General features: G+C 38.6%; 1 protein-coding gene across 5 annotated transcripts in view; it reads right to left on the bottom strand.

The window, feature by feature from the left end:
- Positions 1-25,526, bottom strand: part of kiaa1549lb (KIAA1549-like b) — a 190,709-nt gene that overhangs the window by 48,620 nt on the left and 116,563 nt on the right. For all 5 annotated transcript variants that reach the window (XM_061880658.1, XM_061880650.1, XM_061880643.1 and 2 more), the window contains 4 exons: positions 11,126-11,185; positions 9,609-9,760; positions 7,591-7,762; positions 763-926 (listed from right to left, as the gene is read on the bottom strand). In XM_061880658.1, coding sequence (XP_061736642.1) covers positions 763-926; positions 7,591-7,762; positions 9,609-9,760; positions 11,126-11,185 — 548 coding nt within the window. The remainder of the gene's footprint in view (positions 1-762; positions 927-7,590; positions 7,763-9,608; positions 9,761-11,125; positions 11,186-25,526) is intronic.

Below are 25,526 nucleotides of genomic sequence, written 5' to 3'. Positions count from 1 at the left end.
GAAATAGGATTAGCCACATTGCCATAAATGGAAATTAAATAATATAAAAGAACCCAGAGATGTAGGGGTGCTTTATTTTTTGTTTTACTTTTGTAGATGTTAAATTTGCAGATGATTACTGCAATATATATTTCAAAAAGATTCATTGCTCTTCCTTTTTGCTTTTACCAGTAGCAGTTTAGAAGTCTGGTGTAAAAAAGTGCACAAGTAGGTCAAATGCATTAGTTAATTTCAGGTGGTTAATCAAAGATCCATACAACATAATCTGATATGATTCCATAGTTGAAAGCACTATTTATGTATTTTTTATGATAAATAAGTGCTAAAAATGTTTTTGCTTGCGCGCTTTGCACGCTCACATGAATTATTTGTGCCCCAGGTGTGCCCCAGTACAGTATTAGGTCTAGTGACGCCCCTGTCCTTAACACTCACGTTCTTCCTTCCCATGCTTGAAAAACAAAGATATGCCGATTGCTTGCAATTTAAAGCATAAAAATTATCCAACAGCCCTTATCTCAAAACACTCTTAAGTTGAGGTACAACTGTACTTAAAAATGTAATATCTTGCATACACATTCATGCATGTGTACTTCCGCTGTAACATGCAGTGTACAGATGGTCACAGGTTAAAATCGAAAGGTCACAGAGCTGTTTAAAAATGAATTAATGTACCATAATTAGGGTCTACTGGATGGCCTAATGAACGGGCAAGATGGTATGAACCGAATAAAAAGAAAGTATGCTTATGCTGTCTATTGATACCTTAGCTCGTGGATTAAGGTTGCCGATGGCATCAGCTTTAAAGTCTTTCTTGTTCTTTCTGCACAGCACGGCTGTGATGATGAGGATAATGAGCGTCACCACGGCGATTGGCGCCAACACTGCGGCGATGATCCATAGGTTATTGGGAGGGTTCTTGACCACAGCTGAGGAATATAAAACATGATCATCACTTCATTTCATTTCATTGCACCGGTGGTGTTTTTAATTAAAAATCGCTTTAATGACCAGAGCTAAATAACAAGTCAGATAACAGTACTGTATTTTCATTTAAATTGTGCATGGTCATTTTTTTTAACCTGCATAGATGATTCTGCATTATGGGTGAAGTAGGTTTCTTAATAGGATCATTGTGTTTGATACAGAGCAGTCAATAACTAAACAACACTTTTTTTTTTTATCAGTTCGGGCTTAGAGGCCAGTAACGATTTAGCCCTATATATATATATATATATATATATATATATATATATATATATATATATATATATATATATATATATATGACCAGGAAATAGAGCTTGAGCAATGATGTTGAGCTACACTGCTGCATTGACTACATCAAGGGTTTCCTTGTACCTAACAAATGCTGGAATATTGTATTTTGAGAGAGAAACTGAATATAAAAAGCACAATAAAGAGAGAATACTGTAGATTTTCATGATACCATGGCCCACCTATTGGGTTGTGCGCTCTAGTCTTCTATACTCTACATACACTTTTAAAGTTGAGGTCAGTGTTTAATCAACACATTTTTAGTAGTAATCTTAATATTGTTCTGTAAAACATAAACCAATAGAATAGTCCATAAACCTTAATACAAATGACAAAGGGATTGACGTAATTACTGTATGTGCTTGGTGAATGCAAAATACAAAACCCAAACTCAGTGAAGTTGGCACGTTGTGTAAATTGTAAATAAAAAACGGAATACAATGATTTGCAAATCCTTTTAAACCTCTATTCAATTGAATAGACTGCAAAGACAAGATATTTAACATTCAAACTGGTAACCTTTGTTATTTTTTGCAAATATTAGCTCATTTGGAATTTGACGCCGGCAACATGTTTAAAAAAGCTTGCACAAGTGGCAAAAAAGACTGAGAATGTTGAGTAATACTCAACAAACACTTGTTTGGAACATCCCACAGGTGAACCGGCTAATTAGGAACAGGTGGGTGCCATGACTGGGTAAAAAAGCAGCTTCCATTAAATGCTCAGTTATTCACAAATAAGAATGTGTTGAGGGGTCACCACTTTGTGAACAAATGCCTGAGCAAATCGACAAACAGTATAAGAACAATATTTCTCAGCGTGCTATTGCAAGAAATTTAGGGATTTCACCAACTACGGTCGGTAATATCATCAAAAGTTTCAGAGAATCTGGAGAAATCTGTACACATAAGTGGCAAAGTTGAAAAACCAACATTGAATGCCCAAGACCTTAGATCCCTCAGGCGGTACTTCATCAAAAACTGACATCACTGTGTAAAGGATATCACCACATGGGCTCAGGAACACTTCAGAAAACCACTGTCTGTAACTACAGTTTGTCACTACATCAGTAAGTGCAAGTTTAACTCTGCTATGCAAAGCAAAAGCCATTTATCATTTATCAACACCCAGAAACGCCTCCGGCTTCGCTGGACCTGAGCTCATCTAAGATGGACTGATGCAAAGTGCAAAAGTGTTCCGTGGTCTGATGAGTACACATTTTAAATAGTTTTTAGAAACTGTGAATGTCATGTCCTCTGGACCAAAGAGGAAAAGAACCATCCGGATTGTTATCGACGTAAAGTTCAAAAGCCAGCATCTGTGATGGTATGGGGGTGTATTAGGGCCCAAGACAAGGGTAACTTACACACCTGGGAAGGCACCGTTGATGCTGTGAGGTACATACAGGGTTTGGAGCAACATATGTTGCCATCCAAGCAACGTTATCATAAACGCCCCTGCTTATTTCAGCGAGACAATGCCAAGCCACATTTTGCATTTTTTACAACAGCGTGGCTTTGTGGTAAAAGAGTGCGGGTACTAAACTGGCCTGCCTGTGGTCCAGACCGGTCTCCCATTGAAAATGTGTGTCACAATATGAAGCCTAAAATACCACAACGGAGACCCCAGACTGTTTGAAGAACTTAAGCTGGACCTCAATTAAGAATGGGAGAGAATTCCATCTGAAAAGCTGAAAAAATTGGTCTTCTTAGTTCTCAAACGATTAATGAGTGTTGTTAAAAGGAAAGGCCATGTAACACAGTGGTAAAAATGCCCCTGTGCTAACTTTTTTGCAGTGTTGCTGCCATTAAATTCTAAATTCATGATTATTTGCAAATAAAATTAAGTTTCTCAGTTCGAACATTAAATATCTTGTCTTGGCAGTTTATTGAACTGAATATAATTTGAAAAAGATTTGCAAATCATTGTTTTCTGTTTTTTATTTACGACTTACACAACGTGCAAACTTCACTGGTTTTGGGTTTTGAATAGTGTATAGGGCCTGATCTACTCAGATGCCAATTAAGTACTAAAGACCATGTGCAAATTAGAAAATTGTGGACCCGATTTACTAAGATCTAAATACCACACACTAAATAGCGTATGCAAAAAATAGAATTGTGTGTACTATGAGTGGGTGTGTTGCATGTGATCTACTAACACTGCGTGTGCAATTAAACAGTAGTGCAGACCGCCTTATTTAAATTAGGATTTTGTGTGCATTGGGCTTTTACCATGGAGACAATATTTTTTTCACCTGTGTGCGATGTGTTGAACCAGCAGGACACTTCTATAATCTGTAAAAAATTTTTGAATCGCAATCTATACATTATAATATATGCGCATTGACACTTTCTGACACTTTTCTTTCACTTTAACATTCAGTGCGCCAGGCTGTGGATTGCATCACCAGTGCTTTTGTGTGTCTGGAATGACTAAAATGAACAATGAAAGACATCTTTTCAAGTACAAGATATATTATAGTTTATGTTTCCTTAATAAAAAAACAAACAACATAAAAAAAAATGCCAGCAGACACCAAACACATCAATTGAATTAATTTTAATCAGCCCCATAAGTGATCCAGCAGTAATAAAATTATAAAATGAAATTGCTAAAAAGACGATATGTCTAATATTTGTACTTCAGACCACCCACCAAAATAATGACACACTTTGGTAGGATGGAGGATACTCGTCAGTCTATCACAGGGGTCGGGAACCTTTTTGGCTGAGAGAGCCAAAAAGCCAAATATTTTAAAATGTATTTCCGTAAGAGCCATATAATATTTTTTTAACACTGAACACAACTAAACGCGTGCATTATTAAGTAAGACCAACTTTTTTAGTTTATAATAGGTCTCTTATTCTTTGTAATAACATTGTTATTCTGAAGCTAACTGTGGAGGGGGCGTGGCCTGTGGGCCTGCAGTGAACTGGGGTGTGCCAGGACCGGCCTCTAAATCAGCGACAGGTGTGTAGACGGTCCACCTGGGCCTTGTAATCTAATCACCTGTCACTCTGTTATAAGCTCCCTCCATCAGTGTGTGGATGTGTGTGTGAATGGGTAAATGTGGAAGTAGTTTCAAAGCGTTTTGAGTACCTTGAAGGTAGAAAAGCGCTATACAAGTACAACCCATTTATTTATTTATTTATAAGCAGCAGCCAGGAGGAGAGATGGGGTTGGGGCTGGAGCCAGAGCGCGAGCGAAAATGAAAGATAATAATACAATTGCTGGAAAGCAACTGAGGGACTTATTGAAAAATAAAACAATATTGTAACCTTGAAACAGGCTCCCATGTTGGTGCTTGGTGGTCTGAAGAACCCCCAGGAGGGCAAGCGCCACACTAACCAATGATAAATAAATACATTCTTACCATTAACGCAACTTCTTGAACAGGTGCGGTAGAAATGGATGGATTAAAACTGCATGAGAATGTTATATATTTTGAACATTATTTTTGACACTGTGATTACAAGTGGAATTATTCATTATTTATCGTGTTAAGCAATGCCCGCTCAGATTTATCCGAGAGCCAGTCATCAAAAGAGCCACATCTGGCTCCCGAGCCATAGGTTCCCTACCCCTGGTCTATCATCTGCCTGTGCAGTGCGAGCACTGATCCTGCAGTCACGCGGAACTGTGTCAGTTACACATCCTAGCGCTCGTATAACGGTGATTAGAGTTGATAAATCACATTGCGCGTACCACATAATTATATTTGCATTTTCTCCTCCCAGTATCGTGGGCGTTTTGATGCTCAGCATATATTTTGCATAATAATGAAGACAAGAGATCCAAAATGGATACTACTTATTCTGCTCACTTAACAGACGCAATCCACTTTGCACACGTTTAGTCGATCAGCTTTGCTTGAGCTATTTATGGTTCGCACGTGTTTGAGTACATGCAAACCTTTAATAAATCAACCCCTGTGTGTTCTATCAGTGGGCGCGATCTACTAACACTGTGTAGAATTATAACAAGTGAAAAAGTAGTGCAGACCGCTCTATTTAAATGAAGATTTGTACTACACAGCCTGTCACCATAGAGACATTCATTTCCATCCACCGTTTCAGCAATAAGGAATCACAATCTAGACAATAGAACCTAACTTTAGCACTTTAAAGGTGCGCTCTGGAAGTTCGCACGGCACCTGCAATAACTCTGAAGCGCTCTGGAAGGAAAGAGGCAAGAAAATACATGTTGCAAGAAGTCGTTTCATATATGGGAGCTATATTGACAAAAATCCCACATTTTTCCTTCACTATGCGGCTTTTAAAACGGGGCAATTAATTTATGGATTTTCCTTCACTAACGGTCATAATGTTTTGAAGTTCGCTCACTGCAGGTGCTGCGGGTTGAAAATGTACTTGCTGTGTTGTGCCTTGAACCGGAAATTTTCGTGTGTTTCGTCTACTCTTTGTCTATAGCAGGGGTCCCCAAACTTTTTGACCCAGGGGCCGCATTGGGTTAAAGTGCATTTTTTATATATATATATATATATATATATATATATATATACACAATGCACTGTATATATATATATATATATATATATATATATATATATAAAATGCATTTTCCAATCGATGACGTGATATCATATATATATAAATATATATGTATATATATATATATATATATATATATATATATATATATATATATATATATATATATATATATATATATATATATCACGTCACCGATTGAGAAATTTATCTTTAGACAATGTGATTTGCCTGAGCGGCTAGGAGACTCTGAGAGTAACAAGCAACAAGCGGTAGATAATGGATTAGAAAGGACAGATTTAAAAAAAATTTTTTTTTTTTTTTTTTTTAAACTTCGGACTTCCCGCGGGCCAGATCTCGAACGCTGGCGGATCGGATCTGGCCCGCGGGCCGTAGTTTGGGGAACACTGGTCTATAGAGTTTTTTTCTCAAAAGGATTCTTCATTCATCCCTCCAAGCAACATTAGTAGTTTTTACAATATATCTAAAACAATTCATACTGACAAACAAATCTGTGTGATGTCTGCAGGAGTGTTCTTGTGCTTATTGTAATGTAAACCAGCTAGCGTTGTTAGCATTAGCAAATAAGCTAACACGTTTACAAGTGTCTCTGTTAGTATTATTAACTTACAATGGCATTTTTTTTGTGCTGTTTCAGATTCGAAAATTCACCAAAACGTCACATGAAGTTGTTGAGTCTGTAAAGCCTATAGGAAAGCTAGCCTCTGCACATAGTGGGTCCATGACAATGACTTGTGTTTTGTTTGATCAGCCGTTTTACTGCTGTGTTACAAGCACCGTTTGGAAACAATGAAGTATGTAAATAAATATTTCCTAAATATTTTGTACCGTTATACTGTATAACTGCAACTCAATGTTTAGTTACATTTGGTGGGTGTGACTCAAATATTCTATCGCCCGGAAAGTACGGAATAGTCTACTGTATATATATGAAAAACAAATGCCATTACAAACATGTTGTCTCTGAATCTGCCCCCTAAGTCATTCATCAGCTTAAAGATGGAATTGCTAGACAGACGATATGTATAATATTGTTTTTACTTCAGACGGAAATATGTTGATTCTCGACACGATCACGAAAGAGTCTCTCTACCCATCGTCTGTCAGACTGCAGCGATCGCCTCACGACTGCAGCAAGGCCATTTGTGTGTAATTGTGCCAGTTTGCACGCACATTTCAAACGTACTAAATATAAATGCCAAACAGTGGACGCAGAACAATTGCAGTCTTAATAAATTGCATTGCGAGCGCAAAATGACTATATTTGCATCTCCTCCTACTACTATTGTGGGCGTTCTGATTATTGACATATATTCTGCGTAAAGATAAAATGCAGACACGCTGAATGGATGGCACGCTCCATTTTGCTCATTTAAGAAAGCTTAGTAGCTCAGCTTGACATGCTCTTTCAAGTTTGTACGTTTGTTAATACACTCTAACCTTTAGTGAGATCATAATCTACTTTTTCCTTTTATGCAGATGCAGCTAAAAGCCTCCACGTTTAGCACATGTAATTGTAGACTCTACGGCGGGTAACAACCTTCTCTATGAATGAGAAGATGGTGCAAGCTCTTAACTCCCTCGACTGTCTCCCTCTTGCAATCTTCCCCAAGTCGCTCTCCAGCCCGAGAGAACTCAAGTCCTGCCGGGAGCGTTTGGGAGAGATTAGAGAGTACAAAGCTTCTATAGCAGCGCTTCTTTCTAAACCCGGCATGTCTACGGAGGTTTTCACTTCGTCAACCTCCAATTGTCCGACACATAAAAGGATGCTGGTGCTCACGTTCTGCTTGCAGCTGAACAAAGTAGCCCAAGGTGAGCGCCATGGTCTGAGAATCCACCGTGTTGAGGACCTTGGCAGCTGATGTGCCTGCTAGAGGAATGCCATTGTGCTGCACGTAGTACGTCATCTCTGCTGGGTTCTTCAATCCTGACACCCTTCTCATACTCACCATCTGACAAAAAAATAAAAAAAAATAAGAGGTTGTATATTTTAAAATGAAAGAAAAAACTAAAAGCTTAGCCACATATGGCAATACTGTGTTTATTAGAAGCTGAAGGGTGATGTACACCCTTTACTTCACCAAATACATACAGCCATCAGTGTCTGTGCATGACAGTAGGACTAAACCAGGGGTGTCTAAAGTGCGACCCGGGGGCCATTTCACAGTTCGAGTTGTGTTGGCACGCGACAAATTGTCGGAAAAAAACAACAGTAAGAAAAAAAGAGCAAAAAACGATCAATTGCAATGAGAAAAAAGCAGAAAATGCAATACACAATTTGAAAGTTTTAAGTAATTTGGGGACATTTTGATATTTTTTTATATTGTAAAAAAAAAAAATGCGACAAACAGACATTATATATCAAACCATAGTGTCATCTCCCTGAGATCGGTAGGTCGTGAGTTCAAACCCAAAGACTATAAAAATGGGACCCATTACCTCCCTGCTTGGCACTCAGCATCAAGGGTTGGAATTGGGGGTTAAATCACCAAAAATGATCCCTGGGCGCGGACGCCGCTGCTGCTCACTGCTTCCCTCACCTCCCAGGGGTGAGGGGTGATGAGTTAAGTGCAGAGGATAATCTCACCACACCTAGTGTGTGTGTGACAATCATTGGTACTTTAATGTTAATCTTGTAATGTTATAGTTATTAGTCTCAACATTGCAGCTTTTTGTTCATTACATTATGTCTTTTTGCTCGTTTTTCTTAAATTTTTACTGTTTTTTTTTTACTAGAATATGTCACGGACCAACAAAACTTGAGCTTGGGTCTTCAAGTGGCCCTCTAGCTGCACTTTGACCTACTCAGTGTCCGCCCTGAGATGGGTAGGTTGTGAGTTCAAACCTCGGCCGAGTCATACCAAAGACTATGAAAATGGGACCCATTACCTCCCTGCTTGGCAATCAGCATCAAGGGTTGGAATTGGGGGTTAAATCACCAAAAATGATTCCCGGGCGTGGCCACTGCTGCTGCCCACTGCTCCCCTCACCTCCCAGTGAGTAATCAAGGGTGATGGGTCAAATGCAGAGAATAATTTCGCCACACTTAGTTTGTGTGTGACAATCTTTGGTACTTTAACTTTAACTTTAAATTTGGACACCCCTGTAATACTCAATGATAGTACATTTTGTCACCTATAACACAAAGATTATCCTAGGTGTTGTTTTTTTAAATATATGAAATATGTCTATATTTAGTATATGCATCTGTGAAAAATATCGAAATGGCCCTTGCATACTTTGACTTTTTATTATGCCGCCCTTGGTAAAAAAAAAGAAAAAATTGTTTAGACACCACTGGACTAAACTTAAGCCAAAGAAAGGGAAGAAATATATGCTGACTGAGATGTGGAAATCATATCACTAGCAATGAATATAACTCCACAAGGTCAAAATGCAGTGTAAATAATTGAAATTAGTAAATCATAATACAGTATTTGTTAACACTTTAGTGTGGGGAACATATTCTCAGTAACAAAGACTTAATTAAGAGTTATTTGGAAACTAGGGGAACATATTCTAAGTAACAAAGACTTAGAGTTATTTGGTTAGGGTTGGGGTTCGGTTCAGGGTTAAGGTAAAGGTTAGGCCCATGCAGAATAAGGCATTAATAAGTACTTAATAATGCCTAATTAAGAGCCAATATGTTAGTAATTTGCATGTTAATAAGCAACTAATTAATGGTGAATATGTTACACATACTAAAATGTTACCCAATATTTTATTAGTCATGTCTTACATCACCACATGTCATTGTTTGCCTCTGTCTTTATATCTCTGTGGACGAGTCCATCATACCTGGACAGTGTAGCTGCCTACAGCAGTCGCTCGTCTGAATCGAGTGCCTTGCTGGCCTGCCAACACAAACAACTCTGCAAGTCGCTGCTCCATCAAACTGGCAAAGCTTTGGTGCAGTCCCTCCAGGCTGTCGTTATCCACATCCTGGATTACTATGAGGGAGAGGGGGGAAGGGGGGATAACAGAAGGGACCGGGATGCGGTGGGTGGTTAGAATGTGGAACTAGATATGTTTGTAATGCAAAACTTGCAACATATGCATAGTTTTCATTTCAAAGTACAACAAAAGTCAGACTGACCACACGCCTTTTCTGATCAATAATCATCCCATGTAGTGTAACGCTCCAGTTTATTCCAGGTCAAAGACCATATTTTGTTGAGTGTCATTAAATGCTGTTGTCACGGAGAATACCTTAAACAGGCTTGGCCTCCATCACAGGAAGTGCAGAGCTCAGAGACGAGCAGTTTCATTTGAAATGTTCAATGTACCACAATTGTAATGTATAGTACACATTGCTATTATGTGTTCAACACTTCTGCTATGGCGTTCACGTGTTACTGCATATCATTGCAATACTTACAATTAAGGTAAATACAGAACAATTGAATATATATATTTTGTTTGTTTCTTTTGTTTATGGACAGTGTGCACAATACTTTACGTTAGATGCGCAAGATTTGGCTTCAGACAACATCCATCCATACAGTTGGTCTGGGTTAGTTTTTGCCTCATCCCTCACTTAAAGCCTGAGTGAAAAAATGCGTAGAGAAGGAGATGCACTACCGACCCGATAAGGCCTGATAAGTCTGAAAGATGCTACCTAGCAGTTGTTTGAGCACACTACAAGTAGTGTTGGAGAGTCCCACTCCTTAATGTTTCTGTCACACGCAGGATTCTCACAGGAATGAGGTAAAAATGCAACCTTACCCACTGTAGTCCTTAATCTGATACAGTAAGAACCGGGTTCATATGGCCTGACAAATGAAACATGACCTATTGGGGGGTGCTCTATCCACTTCGGTCGGCAGATGGCAGTAGTGTGGCGCTTTCCATCGTTTTCAGCAGACTGCTTTGCAAAATGATTAACCGTATTCCCTTCCCTTCTGTACAATATCCATGGGGGAAAACAAATGACACAACTACTAAAAATAAAATGGCGCCTTATAAAACCACATATATTCACATAGAACACAGTACAACACAAAGCAGCTAATGTACATGTACATACATCTACACACCTCTTCTCACTATCATCTATTCAAAAGGAGAGCTATGCATATGTTTGTTTATAAAATGCGTAGGCTAGAACGTATAAGTGGCTGTGCATAGAGGCCTATGATTCAATAAAAGTTACAATGCATAAATTACAAAAACACCTACATTCAAATGTTTTAAAATTATTTCAGACCCCACCACACAGCTGCGGTGTACATTCATTCTCAAAAGCTCTAATTAATGCATATGTTTAAAAGCTGTATTGAAAACTACAATAATACACAGTAGCAAATTATTCTTACCTGTGATAACCCAAAAGTCTCTGGTGGCAATGGAGGTGTTCAGATTGTGGTATTCCAGTGCTGGAAAGAACAAAAATGATCATTTAACGCCCATCCATTTTCTAGAGCACTTGTCCTCCTTCATTAGGGTCTCAGGTAAGCTGGAGCGTTTTCCAGCTGACTCCTGTCACCAGTCATCTACACATATACACCGACAAACATTCACCTGTATGTGTCATGATTTCACACATCAGTTAGTATTAGTTTATTTTATTTTGTATTATATTCTGTTAAAGGTGCCTATTTTTTCTGCTTGCCTCAATTTTCCACCATTCCTCCTTTCTGTTTGTGCAATTTCCAGCTGTATGTCTTGGTTTCTGTGTTACCTGATGAGGGATTCTTACCTGCACTTGCCTGCTATCTCTGCATTCTGGGGTTCCAGACTAACACAACTGTTACACTATGGACAAGTTCAAGTCTCCAATTAACAGATTATGCATTTTTTTGGAATGTGGAAGAAGCCAATGTCCACAGAGAAACCCATTCTGCACACAGAATACCCTAATTGTGTGGCCAACATGCTAAACACTAGGTCACTGTGTGGTCTCCATTATTCAACTTCTCCCACTTGAACTAAAGTACCCGTACTCAGTTTAGTTTAAGTATGTTTCACCAGCATTGCAATTTTCTTCCTTTTTTGAACTTTACTGTATATTAAATCAAAACTATATATAACTTTAATATCGGTAGTGTATTTTTCATACTTTGTTATGTTACAGCCTCATTCCAAAATGTAATAAACTCATTTTTGTCCTCAAAATTCTACAGACAATACTCTATAGCGAAAATGCGAAAAGGTTGTTTTATTTAATTACAAAAATTAAATAAACCTGAAAAACTAAAATATAACATGTATATGAGTATTTGCTGCCTTTGCTTAATACCTTGTGGATCAACATTTTTGCAGCAATTACAGCCTTAAATATTTTTGAATACAATGCCACTGCCATGTCTTTGTGATCATGTTGTGTTAGATTACTTCAAGACTCCATTAGTTCCTGTTTCTTCACTCCATTGCCAACCCATTAGTTTTCACCTGTCCCCATGTCACACACCTGTTTCCAATCACCACAGTATTATTTAAGCCACAGTTGCCAGGTAATCAGCCTGGCGACATCACCATCTACTCACCCTCTATCACCTTCTACAAACCCATGCTATCCATGCCCCTTGTCTCGGTCACAGTAAGTGTTTTCGTTATTCATGCCGTAGTGTAAGTTTTTGTTTTATGTTCATAGTTTTGCCTTCGAGCAAGTTTTTGTTTTTAGAGCTAAGTTTTTGTACCTCCCCTGCGAGTGCTTTTCATTTGTTCCTTTTTATGAGTAGAATTAAAACATGTCTTTACCTTCACGCCGTGTCCGCTCCAATCGCATTGCACCTCAGGAAAACAAACCCCACCACAGTCCACACCTTGACAGCCACAAGCTTGGCACACCTATCTTTGGGCAGTTTTGCCTCTCAAGCTCCATCATAATGGATGGGAAAGGTTGTTTTTTTATCCAGAGTGGCTCTGTACATTGAAAGTGCATCAACAAAGTATTGAGCAAAGTCTGTGAATACTTATGTAATTTTTTTTAATTTAATTTGATTTGTTTTCATAAATTTGCCAAAAAAAACCAATAATTACATCGTCAACATGGGGCATTGTTTGTAGAATTTTGAGGACAAAAGTGAATTTATTCCATTTTCAAATATGGCTATGACATAACAACATTTTGAAAAAGCAAAGCGCTGTGACTGCTTTCCAGATGCGCTGTATACAGTACAGTACTACAGAGCTACCTCAACTTAAGGGTGCCAAAAACCGAAGAATTATTTGAGATAAGATCTGTCTTTCAGATCATTTTTATGCTTTAGGTCAGTGGTTCTCAAATGGGGGTACGCGTACCCCTGGGGGTAGTTGAAGGTATGCCAAGGGGTAAGTGAGATTTTTTTTAAATATTCTAAAAATAGCAATAATTCAAAAATTCTTTATAAATATATTTATTTAATAATACTTCAACAAAATATGAATGTAAGTTCATAAACTGTGAAAAGAAATGCAACAATGCAATATTCAGTGTTGACAGCTAGATTTTTTGTGGACATGTTCCATAAATATTGATGTTAAAGATTTCTTTTTTTGTGAAGAAATGTTTAGAATTAAGTGTACAAATCCAGATGGATCTCTATTACAATCCCCAAAGACAGCACTTTAAGTTGATGATTACTTCTATGTGTAGAAATCCTTATTTATAATTGAATCACTTGCTTTTTTTTCAACAAGTTTTTAGTTATTTTTATATCTATTTTCCAAATAGTTCAAGAAAGACCACTACAAATGAGCAATATTTTGCACTGTTATACAATTGAATAAATCAGAAACTGTTGACATAGTGCTGTATTTTACTTCTTTATCTCTTTTTTTCAACCAAAAATGCTTTGCTTTATTTAGGAGGTACTTGAGTTAAAAACATTTTCACAGGGGGTACATCACTGAAAAAAGATTGAGAACCACTGCTTTAGGTCGCAAGCAAACATTGGAGTTACGAGCATCCTCACCCTTAGTTGGCGTAGCAAATGTGACAGTGAACCCCTAAGATCCGACCAAAACATCTGAGGCCTCATGTAAATAATATGAAATCATGTGTTAATCAAAAAGATAATTTTTTATTTAACACACAAACCTTGGGCTTGGTTAAGGCTGATTAGAAAATAAACTTAGATTTATATTGCGCTTTTCTAGACACTCAAAGCACTCACAGAGAAGTGGGAACTCTTCATCCATTCACAACTGGTGGTGGTAAGTTACATCAGTAGCCACAGCTGCCCTGGGGTAGACTGACGGAAGCGTGGCTGCCAGTTTGCGCCTACGGCCCCTCCGACCACCACCAATCATTCATTCACCAGTGTGAGCGGCACCGGGAGCAAGGGTGAAGTGTCCTGCCCAAGGACACAACGGCAGCAATTATTTGGATGTCAATAGGCGGGAAGGGAACCTGCAACCCTCAGGTTTCTGGCCGGCCGCTCTACCCACTACGCCAGGGGTCGGGAACCTTTTTGGCCTTTAGAGCCAAAAAGCCAAATATTTTAAAATATATTTCCTTAAGAGCCATATAATGTTTTTAACACTGAACACCACTAAACACGTGCGTTTTTAAGTAAGAACAACATTTCTAGAGTATAATAGGTCTCTTATTATTTGTAATAACATTATTATTCTGAAGCTAACTGTGGAGGGGGTGTGGCCTGCGGGTCTGCACCGACAGGTGCATAGACGGCCCACCTGGGCCTTGTTATCTAATCACCTGTCACTTTGTTATAAGCAGCAGCCAGCAGGAGAGACTGTGTTGGGGCTGGAAATACTATTGCTGGAAAGCAACTGACAGACTTATTGAAAAATAAAACAATATTGTAACCCTGAAACAAGCTCTCATGTCGGTGCTTGGGGGTCTGAAGAACCCCCTGGAGGGCAAGCCCCACACTAACCAATAATAAATAAATAACTTCTTACCATTAACGCAACTTCTTGAACAGGTGCGGTAGAAAACGGATGGATGGATTAAAAATGCATGAGAATGTTTTATATTTTGAACATTATTTTTAACACTGTGATTACAAGTGGAGCGACGTCAGCTCAGATTTATCAGAGAGCCAGATGCAGTCATCAAAAGAGCCACATCTGGCTCCAGAGCCATAGGTTCCCCACCCCTGCACTACGCCATGCCGCCCCAAAAAATAATAATTAACCAAGTATACTGCATAAGAAGAAACTCACAAATAATTGTCAAAAAATAAATGGACATACAATTATGTTGTGATAGAATACAGTAGTTTACTCAGGAACATGTTTTTGAAATAAGCTGTCAATAAAATTAAAGTGCAAATGAAAATGCAGCTTCATAATTTTTGCACTTAAGAAACGTCTATGACTTTATCTCTAAACTTCTTCTGCTTGTTTGATACTGTCATTACTGCCACAAGTGTTGAAAAAGTGTACTGCAACCGGGTACTGCTGCGGCCCCTCTGGACCATAGCTGAAAAAACTAATATTTTCTTGCGGCCTTTTATTGTGTGGTTTAAAATCACTAGTTCAAAACATTAAAATTACAAATTAACTTAAATAACAAAAAATGCAAAGCAGTTAGTGTGGCATGTTATTTTTGTAGTGTTCAAACATTTATAATTGGCCGGTATATATACATTTATTTAAGACCGAACCACATCACTCAAACCAAGTGAAAGCTAATACTATAACCGCATTGTTTATTTTCTCATAATGGACTCTTGTCTTTGTGCCTATGACAACATTTCAAACTGTGTGTGAACAAATAGGCTCTCGACCGCGAAAACAAATACAGTAAGACGACAAACCACTGATTCATCCGTATTGTATCAGTCATTCCTACAATTTACATTCTGTTTGTTGCAAAATAAATCATTGTAATCTGATTAAAAGCGTAGAATAACTGATTTTGTGCGGTACAAATCTGAGCTGGCTGCAAGACAGACAAGCACAGCAGCAAGGAGAGCGTTCAGCTGCCTGAGCTCTGGTTACGCCACTGTGTTCCTTTTTACATCTATTTGCTGCCTGATTGAGCTGCTGTGCTGCAGGCTGCTGCTGCAGTGTTTGTGGGACCGCTGCATCACTGGTCTGTGAAAGCAGACTCATATGTACACTCAGGCATGATGGTAGGGACGCAGCGGGAATGGTGGCTGGGGAAAAGGAATTCAGCTTCACACAATTTCGGGGGCCAAATGTAGCACTACAAGAAGGAGCTTGACTGTATCTTGGACTGACATTTGGATGTATGTTTAAAAAAAGTCAATTTTGACAATGTTGGCTTATTCAGATGTATTCTTTTATTTGTATTTGGAAAACTATTTATTATCTATAAATAATATTTAAGCAGGAATTTGGCATAACAATCATTAATGACAACATTTTTTAAAAGAAAAAAAAAAAAAAAAAAAAAAAAAATGTTTTTTAAAAGAGGGCTTCACGGTGGAAGAGGGGTTAGTGCGTCTGCCTCACAATACGAAGGTCCTGCAGTCCTGGGTTCAAATCCAGGCTCGGGATCTTTCTGTGTGGAGTTTGCATGTTCTCCCCGTGAATGCGTGGGTTCCCTCCGGGTACTCCGGCTTCCTCCCACTTCCAAAGACATGCACCTGGGGATAGGTTGATTGGCAACACTAAAAATTGGCCCTAGTGTGTGAATGTGAGTGTGAATGTTGTCTGTCCATCTGTGTTGGCCCTGCGATGAGGTGGCGACTTGTCCAGGGTGTACCCTGCCTTCCGCCCGATTATAGCTGAGATAGGCGCCAGCGCCCCCCGCGACCCCGAAAGGGAATAAGCGGTAGAAAATGGATGGATGGATGGATTTTTTAAAAGAATGTCCGACACCCACTAAGGCCAAGATATTCCAAAAAGATCCATCTCACTTTTTTGTCTGAAAAATCATGACAATGTTCACACTTAGAATTTGATTTTTTCAAAATCTTTTTTTTTTCAGATGACTGTTTATCAGAGTGTTTATCAATTTATCAGACTCCACTATGAACGCACACTGGCCCTGACGTGGCCCAAATGTTGCCTTTATTTCACTGGCATGCACAATTCAATAAAGTGAAAAACAAAGGAAGTTGACCAGAATCAGTAATTAAATAAGGAAGTCTGTACTACAGGGGTGTTAAAGGTACGGCCCGGGGGTCGGATCAGGCCTGCTAACAGGTTTCATCCGGCCCGCGGATAAAACCTGCTAAGTTCGCTAAGTATAAAAATTAGGCCAAAAATGTTTTAATGAAAGAAACAGCTGTTCCAAATGTGTCCACTAGATGTCGCAATAGCAATTATTTGTATCTGTGTAGATGATGCTGCATATGCACAAAATAAGCCACATGATGTAAGTGCACCAGTCGAGGAAAATGAGCAAACTACATAAAACACATCCTGTAATTTGATTTTGATATTATCTTTCTTATATTGATATATGGAAAATTAACACCAATGAGTTGACTGATAAACATTATCACATTTTTTTTTTCAGAAAGTCTAAGGAACAACAAATAAAGATAGAATACTATTACATGTAAGTGTAAATGAAACCCAACAACATTATGATTTGTACATTTTCAGAATGTGCTTGTTGTATTTTTAACCAAAGAAAACAATCTGAAGTTGTCTTTATTTTTAAGTTATCATGCCGTGATTTTACCAGTCCAGCCCACTTGGGAGTACATTTTTCCTCCATGAGGCCCCTGATATAAAATGAGTTTGACACCCCTGCTCTACTACTACAAAACACCTTTAAAATGTGTGGGGGTTTTTTACGGGAAAAAATTTAAATAATATAATGTATGACTATATATATACATATATATATATATATATATATATATATATATATATATATATATATATATATATATATATATATATATATGTGTGTATACATATATATGTATATATATACATATATATATATGTATATATACATATATATGTATATATATACATATATATGTATATAAACATACAAACCCTGTTTCCATATGAGTTGGGAAATTGTGTTGGATGTAAATATAAACGGAATACAATGATTTGCAAATCCATTTCAATCCATATTCAGTTGAATGCACTACAAAGACAAGATATTTGATGTTCAAACTCATAAACTTTATTTTTTTTTTGCAAATAATAATTAACTTAGAACTTCATGGCTGCAACACGTGCCAAAATAGTTGGGAAAGGGCATGCTCACCACTGTGTTACATCACCTTTTCTTTTAACAACACTCAATAAATGTTTGGGAACTGAGGAAACTAATTGTTGAAGCTTTGAAAGTGGAATTCTTTCCCATTCTTGTTTTATCTAGAGCTTCAATCGTTCAACGGTCCGGGGTCTCCGCTGTCGTATTTTATGCTTCATAATGCGCCACACATTATCGATGGAAGACAGGTCTGGACTGCAGGCGGGCCAGGAAAGTACCCGCACTCTTTTTTATGAAGCCACGCTGTTGTAACACGTGCTGAATGTGGCTTGGCATTGTCTTGCTGAAATACGCATTGGCGTCCACGAAAAAGACGGCGTTTAGATGGCAGCATATGTTGTTCCAAAACCTGTATATACCTTTCAGCATTAGTGGTGCCTTCACAGATGTGTAAGTTACCCATGCTTTGGGCACTAATGCACCCCCATACCATCACAGATGCTGGCTTTTGAACTTTGCGTTGATAACAGTCTGGATGGTTCGCTTCCCCTTTGGTCCGGATGACACCATGTCGAATATTCCAAAAACAATTTGAAATGTGGACTCGTCAGAACAGAGAACACTTTTCCACTTTGCATCAGTCGATCTTAGATGATCTCGGGAGAGAGAAGCCGTCAGAGTTTCTGGATGTTGTTGATAAATGGCTTTCGATCTGCATAGTAGAGCTTTAACTTGCACTTACAGATGTAGCGACGAACTGTATTTAGTGACAGTGATTTTCTGAAGTGTTCCTGAGCCTACGTGGTGATATCCTTTAGAGATTGATGTTGGTTTCTATACAGTGCCGTCTGAGGGATCGAAGGCCACGATCATTCAATGTTGGTTTCTGGCCATGTCGCTTACGTGGAGTGGTTTCTCTAGATTCTCTGAACCTTTTGATGATATTATGGACCGTAGATGTTAAAATCCCTAAATTTCTTGCAATTGTCAGGCTTGCCCCTGACAGTTTGGTTGTGTTTTAGTTTTTCCTCTGTGTGTGTAGTATTTTCTGTCTTTTGTTCCTGTCAGCACTCTTATTTTGGTTCAGGTTCCTGTTTGTCTCCCTGAGTGCTGTATCACCTCAGCTGGGGCTGATCGGCACCTGGCCACACCTGGTGCTGTAGGAGTAGCTCTGCAGCTGGGGAGGCACAGCTACTTCTCGTCCCAGTGGGTCTGGTATCCGTTATGGAAGGGGGGGCTACTGTCAGGCTTTCCCCTGACAATTTGGTTGTTTTAATTTTTTCTCTGTGTGTGTGTGTAGTATTTCCTGTCTTTAGTTCCTGTCGGCACTCTTATTTTGGTTCAGTTTCTTGTTTGTCTCCCTGAGTGCTGTATCCCCTCAGTTGCGGCTGATTGGCACCTGGCCACACCTGTTATTTTAACAAAAAATCTTAGGGTACATTAAACATACCGTATTTCCTTGAGTTGCCGCAGGGCATGTAGTATGCGCCTGCCTTGAATTACTGCCGGGTCAAACTCGCTTCCATAAATAATTAGCGCATGCTTAGTATTACCGCCTGATCAAACTCGTGACGTCACGAGAGACACTTCCCCTGTCATCATTTTCAAAATGTAGGAGGCTGATTTCAATACCAGTAATTTGAAATCGCATAAATGGGAAGAAGATGAAGAACTATTCAGCTATTTAAGGTCCAAGCTTACATCACACTCAAATTTTTACTGCATACCTTTGGTAAGTGCCGGAGTGAGAAGAGGTTTTAAATTAATTAGCGCATGCTTACTTTTACCGCATGGCTTGGTAAGCCCAGGAGTGAGAAGAGGTTTTAAATTAATTAGCGCCCCGGCCGCAATTCAAGGAAATACGATATGTTTCTTATTGCAATTTTGGCCTTAAATAAAATAGTGAACATACTAGACAACTTGTCTTTGAGTAGTAAGTAAACAAACAAAACCTCCCAATTTGTCTGCTGTTGTATGCATTAACATTTTGTGTCATTTCGCATTCTATTTTGTCAAAATTATGAGGGACGAGCTGTAAAAACTGATGTTTAATCCAATCTTTCATTTATTGTTAATATCTGTTTATTTTGTTTTCAACATGTTCTATCAACACTTCTGTTAAAATGTAATAATCACTTATTATTCTGTCGTTTTGTATGATACCACAAATTTAGGTATCGATCTAAAACCAAGTAGTTACAGGATCATACATTGGTCATATTTAAAGTCCTCATGTGTCCAGGGACATAGTTCCTGAGTTTCTAAACATGAAGTTAATTTTTTAAAAAGGAAACAAGATTTTGTGACGATAAAAAATAATGATGTAATCATTGTAGTATCGACTTGACACGCTCTTGTATTTGACATCTTTACAATGGATGTCAGGTATAGATCTACCCATGACATTTGTTTACATTCTAGAATGGCGTCAGTTAGCTGTGACGCTGGTGAGCTACGGTGTGTAGTGAAGCATGTTTAGCTATTCTTCGTACCGCCATGGAGGCAAGGATTAGTGATTTAGAAGTAATAATAATAATAATGGATTAGATTTATATCGCGCTTTTCTATTGTTAGATACTCAAAGCGCTCACAGAGCAGTGGGAACCCATCATTCATTCACACCTGGTGGTGGTAAGCTACATTTGTAGCCACAGCTGCCCTGGGGTAGACTGACGGAAGTGTGGCTGCCAGTTTGTGCCTACGGCCCCTCCGACCACCACCACACATTCACTCATCATTCATTCACCGGTGTGAGCGGCACCGAGGGCAAGGGTGAAGTGTCCTACCCAAGGACACAACGGCAGCGATTCTGGATGTTAATAGGTGGGAAGCGAACCTGCAACCCTCAGGTTTCTGGCACGGCCGCTCTACCCACTACGACATGCCGCCCCTAAGTAGCTAAAACACTGCAGACTGCGCATAGATTTTAGCTGCTAGCTAGCTACGTCATAAAGCACCTCTTCCTGAGGGCGTTTCAGTGTTATAGCTTCACCTTTATCATTAGTTTTTAAGCTAAAATGCGTCCATTTTCCCTTTTCTTTCTCCACACTGTTTCTGCTTGTAAGGATGTGATTGTGCACTGCCAAACATCCTCCTCTGCTCGTAAAACCAGCAATGTCATGACATGATGGCGCGCTGTCATGCTCTTTTTTGACTAATTAGTACCCTGATACTATACTAGTACCGTTATACCGTACAACCATAATACAGATACAGTATATACATATAAACACACATACTGTATATACATATTTATTTATATATATATATATATATATAAACAAACATGTATACGCACACATATATATATATATATATGTAAACAAACATGTATACGCACATATATATATATATATATATATATATATATATATATATATATACATATATATATATACATATATATATATATATATATATATATATATATATATATATATATATATATATGTATATATAAACATGGGAAAAGTGGTAGAAAATGGATGGATGGATGGATATAAACATGTATACATACATACATACATATATATATATATATATAAACTCAGTTATTTCTAAACATTATTAGTCATGTCAATGGGATGCTACAAACAGGAGCTTTGAAGTTTCAATTTAAGCCTGCAACATTTCTATCCATAACTCCCTATTGTAAGAAAATATGTAAAAAAAAAAATGTCACAAGAATGCTGAGGTGGAAGATTGATTTTCTTTGGACTCAAAATAGGTATCTAGCTCGCAACCTCTCTTGTGTTCCACTTGAGAGAAAAAGTGAGGAGCAGCGTGGGAGCCATCCAGCCCACGTAGAGCATCAGAAAGTCAGTGTGGTGCGCTTGGTGTTACAAACAGGCACTGCAGGGCGGTATATCCACCCTGTCAGAACCAAGTGCAAAGGTGGTGCACCCCCCCGCTGTTAATTATTTTCCGGCACAAATTGACTTCGAGGAGAGAAGGGAGTCACACCTCCTACTAACGTCAGTGACATCACCGGAGGACAAGGTGAAAAACAAACATCCCCTTATTTTGCAGTCTGGTCTCGTCTGGTTTATTATTTATTCTGTTCTTGAACTTTTTAAGTTTCTCGTTTTCTTTGCTTAGTGTCAACTTCACTTCATAATGTAATTTTAATAAGAGCTTAATGTAGTGCTCATTATCATGTTTATGCTGGGTGTAAACAAACTGGCAATATGCCAATAGCTGTGTCACAGTGATGCTGGGAGCCTCTGCCAAGTGGAATTTTGAATCCCATAATGCATAATGTGTCCCATTCAAAAAGCTCCTCTAAACGTACTTGATCGATCCAAATGGTTACCGCTGCATTCAGTACCACTGAGAAATATGGGAAATTACACTTACAGCGTGTGAAGTCTTACTCACAAGTGTTAAAGTTGGATGTAAGCATAAAATATGGCTGTTTTTCAACAAACCTCCTCTTTTTATCACATTTCACCATCCATCCATCCATTTTCTACCGCTTATTCCCTTTGGGGTCGTAGGGGGCACTAGTGCCTATCTCAGCTAAAATCAGGCGGAAGGCGGTGTACACCCTGGACAAGTCACCACCTCATCGCAGGGCCAACACAGATAGACAGACAACATTCACACACTAGGGTCAATTTAGTGTTGCCAATCAACCTATCCCCAGGTGCATGTCTTTGGAAGTGGGAGGAAGCCGGAGTACCCGGAGGGAACCCACACATTCCCGGGGAGAACATGCAAACTCCACACAGAAAAATCCAGAGCACGGGATTGAACCCAGGACTACTCAGGACCTTTGTATTGTGAGGCAGACACACTAACCACTGTACCACCGTGCTGCCCTATATATATATATATATATATATATATATATACATATATATGTGTGTATGTATATATATATATATATATATATATATATATATATATATATATATATATATATATATATTTGCTCATAATGTTTCATTGTTTTTTATTGTTCATTATTTTTATTCATTTTTCATATTTTTATTATATTTCTTTTATTTGGATTCACTTTTCAGGTTTGCCACTTAATTTTATTAGTTTATTTGGCCCTCTATGGCCTGGAAATAACATGTATCAATTGAGTACTGTAACTTTTCCTACTAAATTAAATCTTTCTTTCTATTTTGGAATATAAAATGTAAACGCAAATTATTGTCTATTTATGCAAAAATATTAAAGTATTTCTGAGTCTGATTCTGAAATATCAAATTATATGAAATGATATTTTGGTGTATGAACCTTGTCTCCATTCAAAAAGTTTCATCCACCCATTGTGTGCCTGCAGCATAGCCATTGTGTGCGTATTGTGCAATTTCTCTATTTTGCTATCCCAATATGAGTCCAAAGAATGCATTGGACGGCAACGGTCAGAAAACATTCAGGAAGTATCCACAGTTTTGTCAACAGTGCCTTTCTGCTACCCAGTCCCTTGCGTTGGATTCAAAGAAGATTACCCGGCAAGATGAAGTGGAATTTATTTTCATTCCTAATCATTGTAGGAACCTAGGTGTTACAGTTAAGGAGTTCTGTGATTTTAAACTATGAGTCCACCACAGGGCTAGTGACAGTGAGTGTGCGTGTAGGCAGGACGGATGAAAATGAGGACAGTTCAGTTAGTTGTTGTTGTTTTGGCTTTGTTTTGCAGTAAAAAGTTCACACATCACCCCCTTGTTTGTTGGATATACAGGACTGTATAGCGCTCAATATTTGGTTTAAAGTTAAAGTACCAATGATTGTCAAACACACACACTAGGTGTGGGGAAATTATTCTCTGCATTTGACCCATCACCCTTGATCAACCCCTGGGAGGGGAGGGCAGGGGAGCAGTGAGCAGCAGCAGTGGCCGCGCCCGGGAATCATTTTTGGTGATTTAACCCCCAATTCCAACCCTTGATGCTGAGTACCAAGCGGGGAGGTAATGGGTCCCATTTTTATAGTCTTTGGTATGACTCGGCCGGGGTTTGAACTCACAACCTACCGATCTCATAGTGGGCACTTTAACCACTAGGCTAACTAGACTACACAACTAATAACTAAAGTGTACAAACCTTTACTAAAATATAGACTTTTGTTCAGAAAGTGATTTGATTATTGATATTCACACAATTATGGAAAATTTTGCTTTGTTATGTGAATATATCTACCCTGTTGGAAATACCAATTAAGTGTGTAAATTGAGGTTCCACTGTAATTATTGTGCATTGCGGTAAGTGCTGTCAGGGTGCTACTTTTTGTCAAGACTGGCCCACTTTGATCCCAGATTTTATCTTGTTGGTTTCAGTAGAATCGATATGGAAGCGCTAAAAATACAGTATGGCTGACGGGGTGAAGACGCAGTTAAAGCGAATTTGGCCTGGAGGAGGACTTCGGCACCTGAATGAGACCGCCCACAAAACGGCGTATTTTAAAAAGAGACGGTCAGAAAGCGGCTTAAAGATGGTCCGTTGAACAAAATCTATGCAAAATTATAACCAAAGCACCACAATGACTTGTTATGTAGACTACAATGAAGAGTTTGGGATGTAGAAAAAAAAAATCATAATATGACCCAATCAAGGGTCAGAATACGTGCCAAGTAAGATAAATGCGTAAATGTTGGCAGGTATAAAGTCATTGATACATACACACAAGAGTTTGTCTTGTGTTGTGTCTGCAAATATTTGTCTCCTGGTCGACCCGGGAGGGTAACCGTAGTTATCACGGTAAGATGCAGCATCATGTTTTTCAAAAACGCTGTCGTTGATCGTTCAACCCAAAAAACTCCCGATGGCCAGTACACAATTGTTAGAATTGGTATGTGACAAAAGATGACTGCTTCTCATTGAAAACTAGGTGCATAACCTGGTACTCTGACTTTGAGTCACACATTTCCTTCTGTGATTTCAATCTATGAGTCCACCACAGGGCTAGTGACAGTGAGTGTGCGTGTCGGCAGGACGGCTGAAAATGAGGACGGTTCAGTTAGTTTTTGTTGTTTCGCCTATGTTCTGCAGTAAAAAGTTCACCCATCACCCTCGTGTTTGTTAGACATAAAGGACTGTACAGCGCCCAATATTATGTTTAAAGTTTACAAACCTTTATTAAAATACAGACTTTTCTTGAGGTGGGATCTGATTATTCACATTTACATTGTTTCTTATAGAGAAATTTGCTTTGTTAAATAAACATCTCTACCCTGTTCAAATACCAATTAAGTGTGTAAATTGAGGTCCCACTGTAATTATAGTGCATTACAGTAGGTCTCCCGTCCAAAGGCAAAACCCAGTAACTCAATTTTGGTCAAAACTGAGCTGATAATAATTTTGGAGTTCCTAGGTGATATGCTTTACATTAGTGTATGCGATATTGTAATATGTTCCGTAAGTAAGCTGTTAAGCGCATGGCAGGACCTAGCAACTACCACATAACCGCGTAGATACAACAGAAACACCTAGTATCTCAAGGGACCAATCGGAGCTTCTTTGTCAGTCGCCTTATTGTCTTTAATGAGACATTTGCACGAATGGGGGCCGACGGTCAACCTGATTATGTGATATTATGGCACGAGGGGATATTTGGAAGATTGGCCCAGGACGTTGCAAGCACCTTCATTAAATGTATTGTTCTTGATTCTTCCCCTTGCATACTCTTTTGGGCAGATAACTGTGGAGGTCAAAATAAAAACT

The sequence above is a fragment of the Nerophis ophidion genome, linkage group LG02 (genome assembly GCF_033978795.1).
Source record: "Nerophis ophidion isolate RoL-2023_Sa linkage group LG02, RoL_Noph_v1.0, whole genome shotgun sequence".
Classification (NCBI taxonomy): Eukaryota; Metazoa; Chordata; class Actinopteri; order Syngnathiformes; family Syngnathidae; genus Nerophis; species Nerophis ophidion.
The sequence above is the reverse complement of the archived record's forward strand: the minus strand, read 5'-3'. Positions and strand labels throughout refer to the sequence as shown.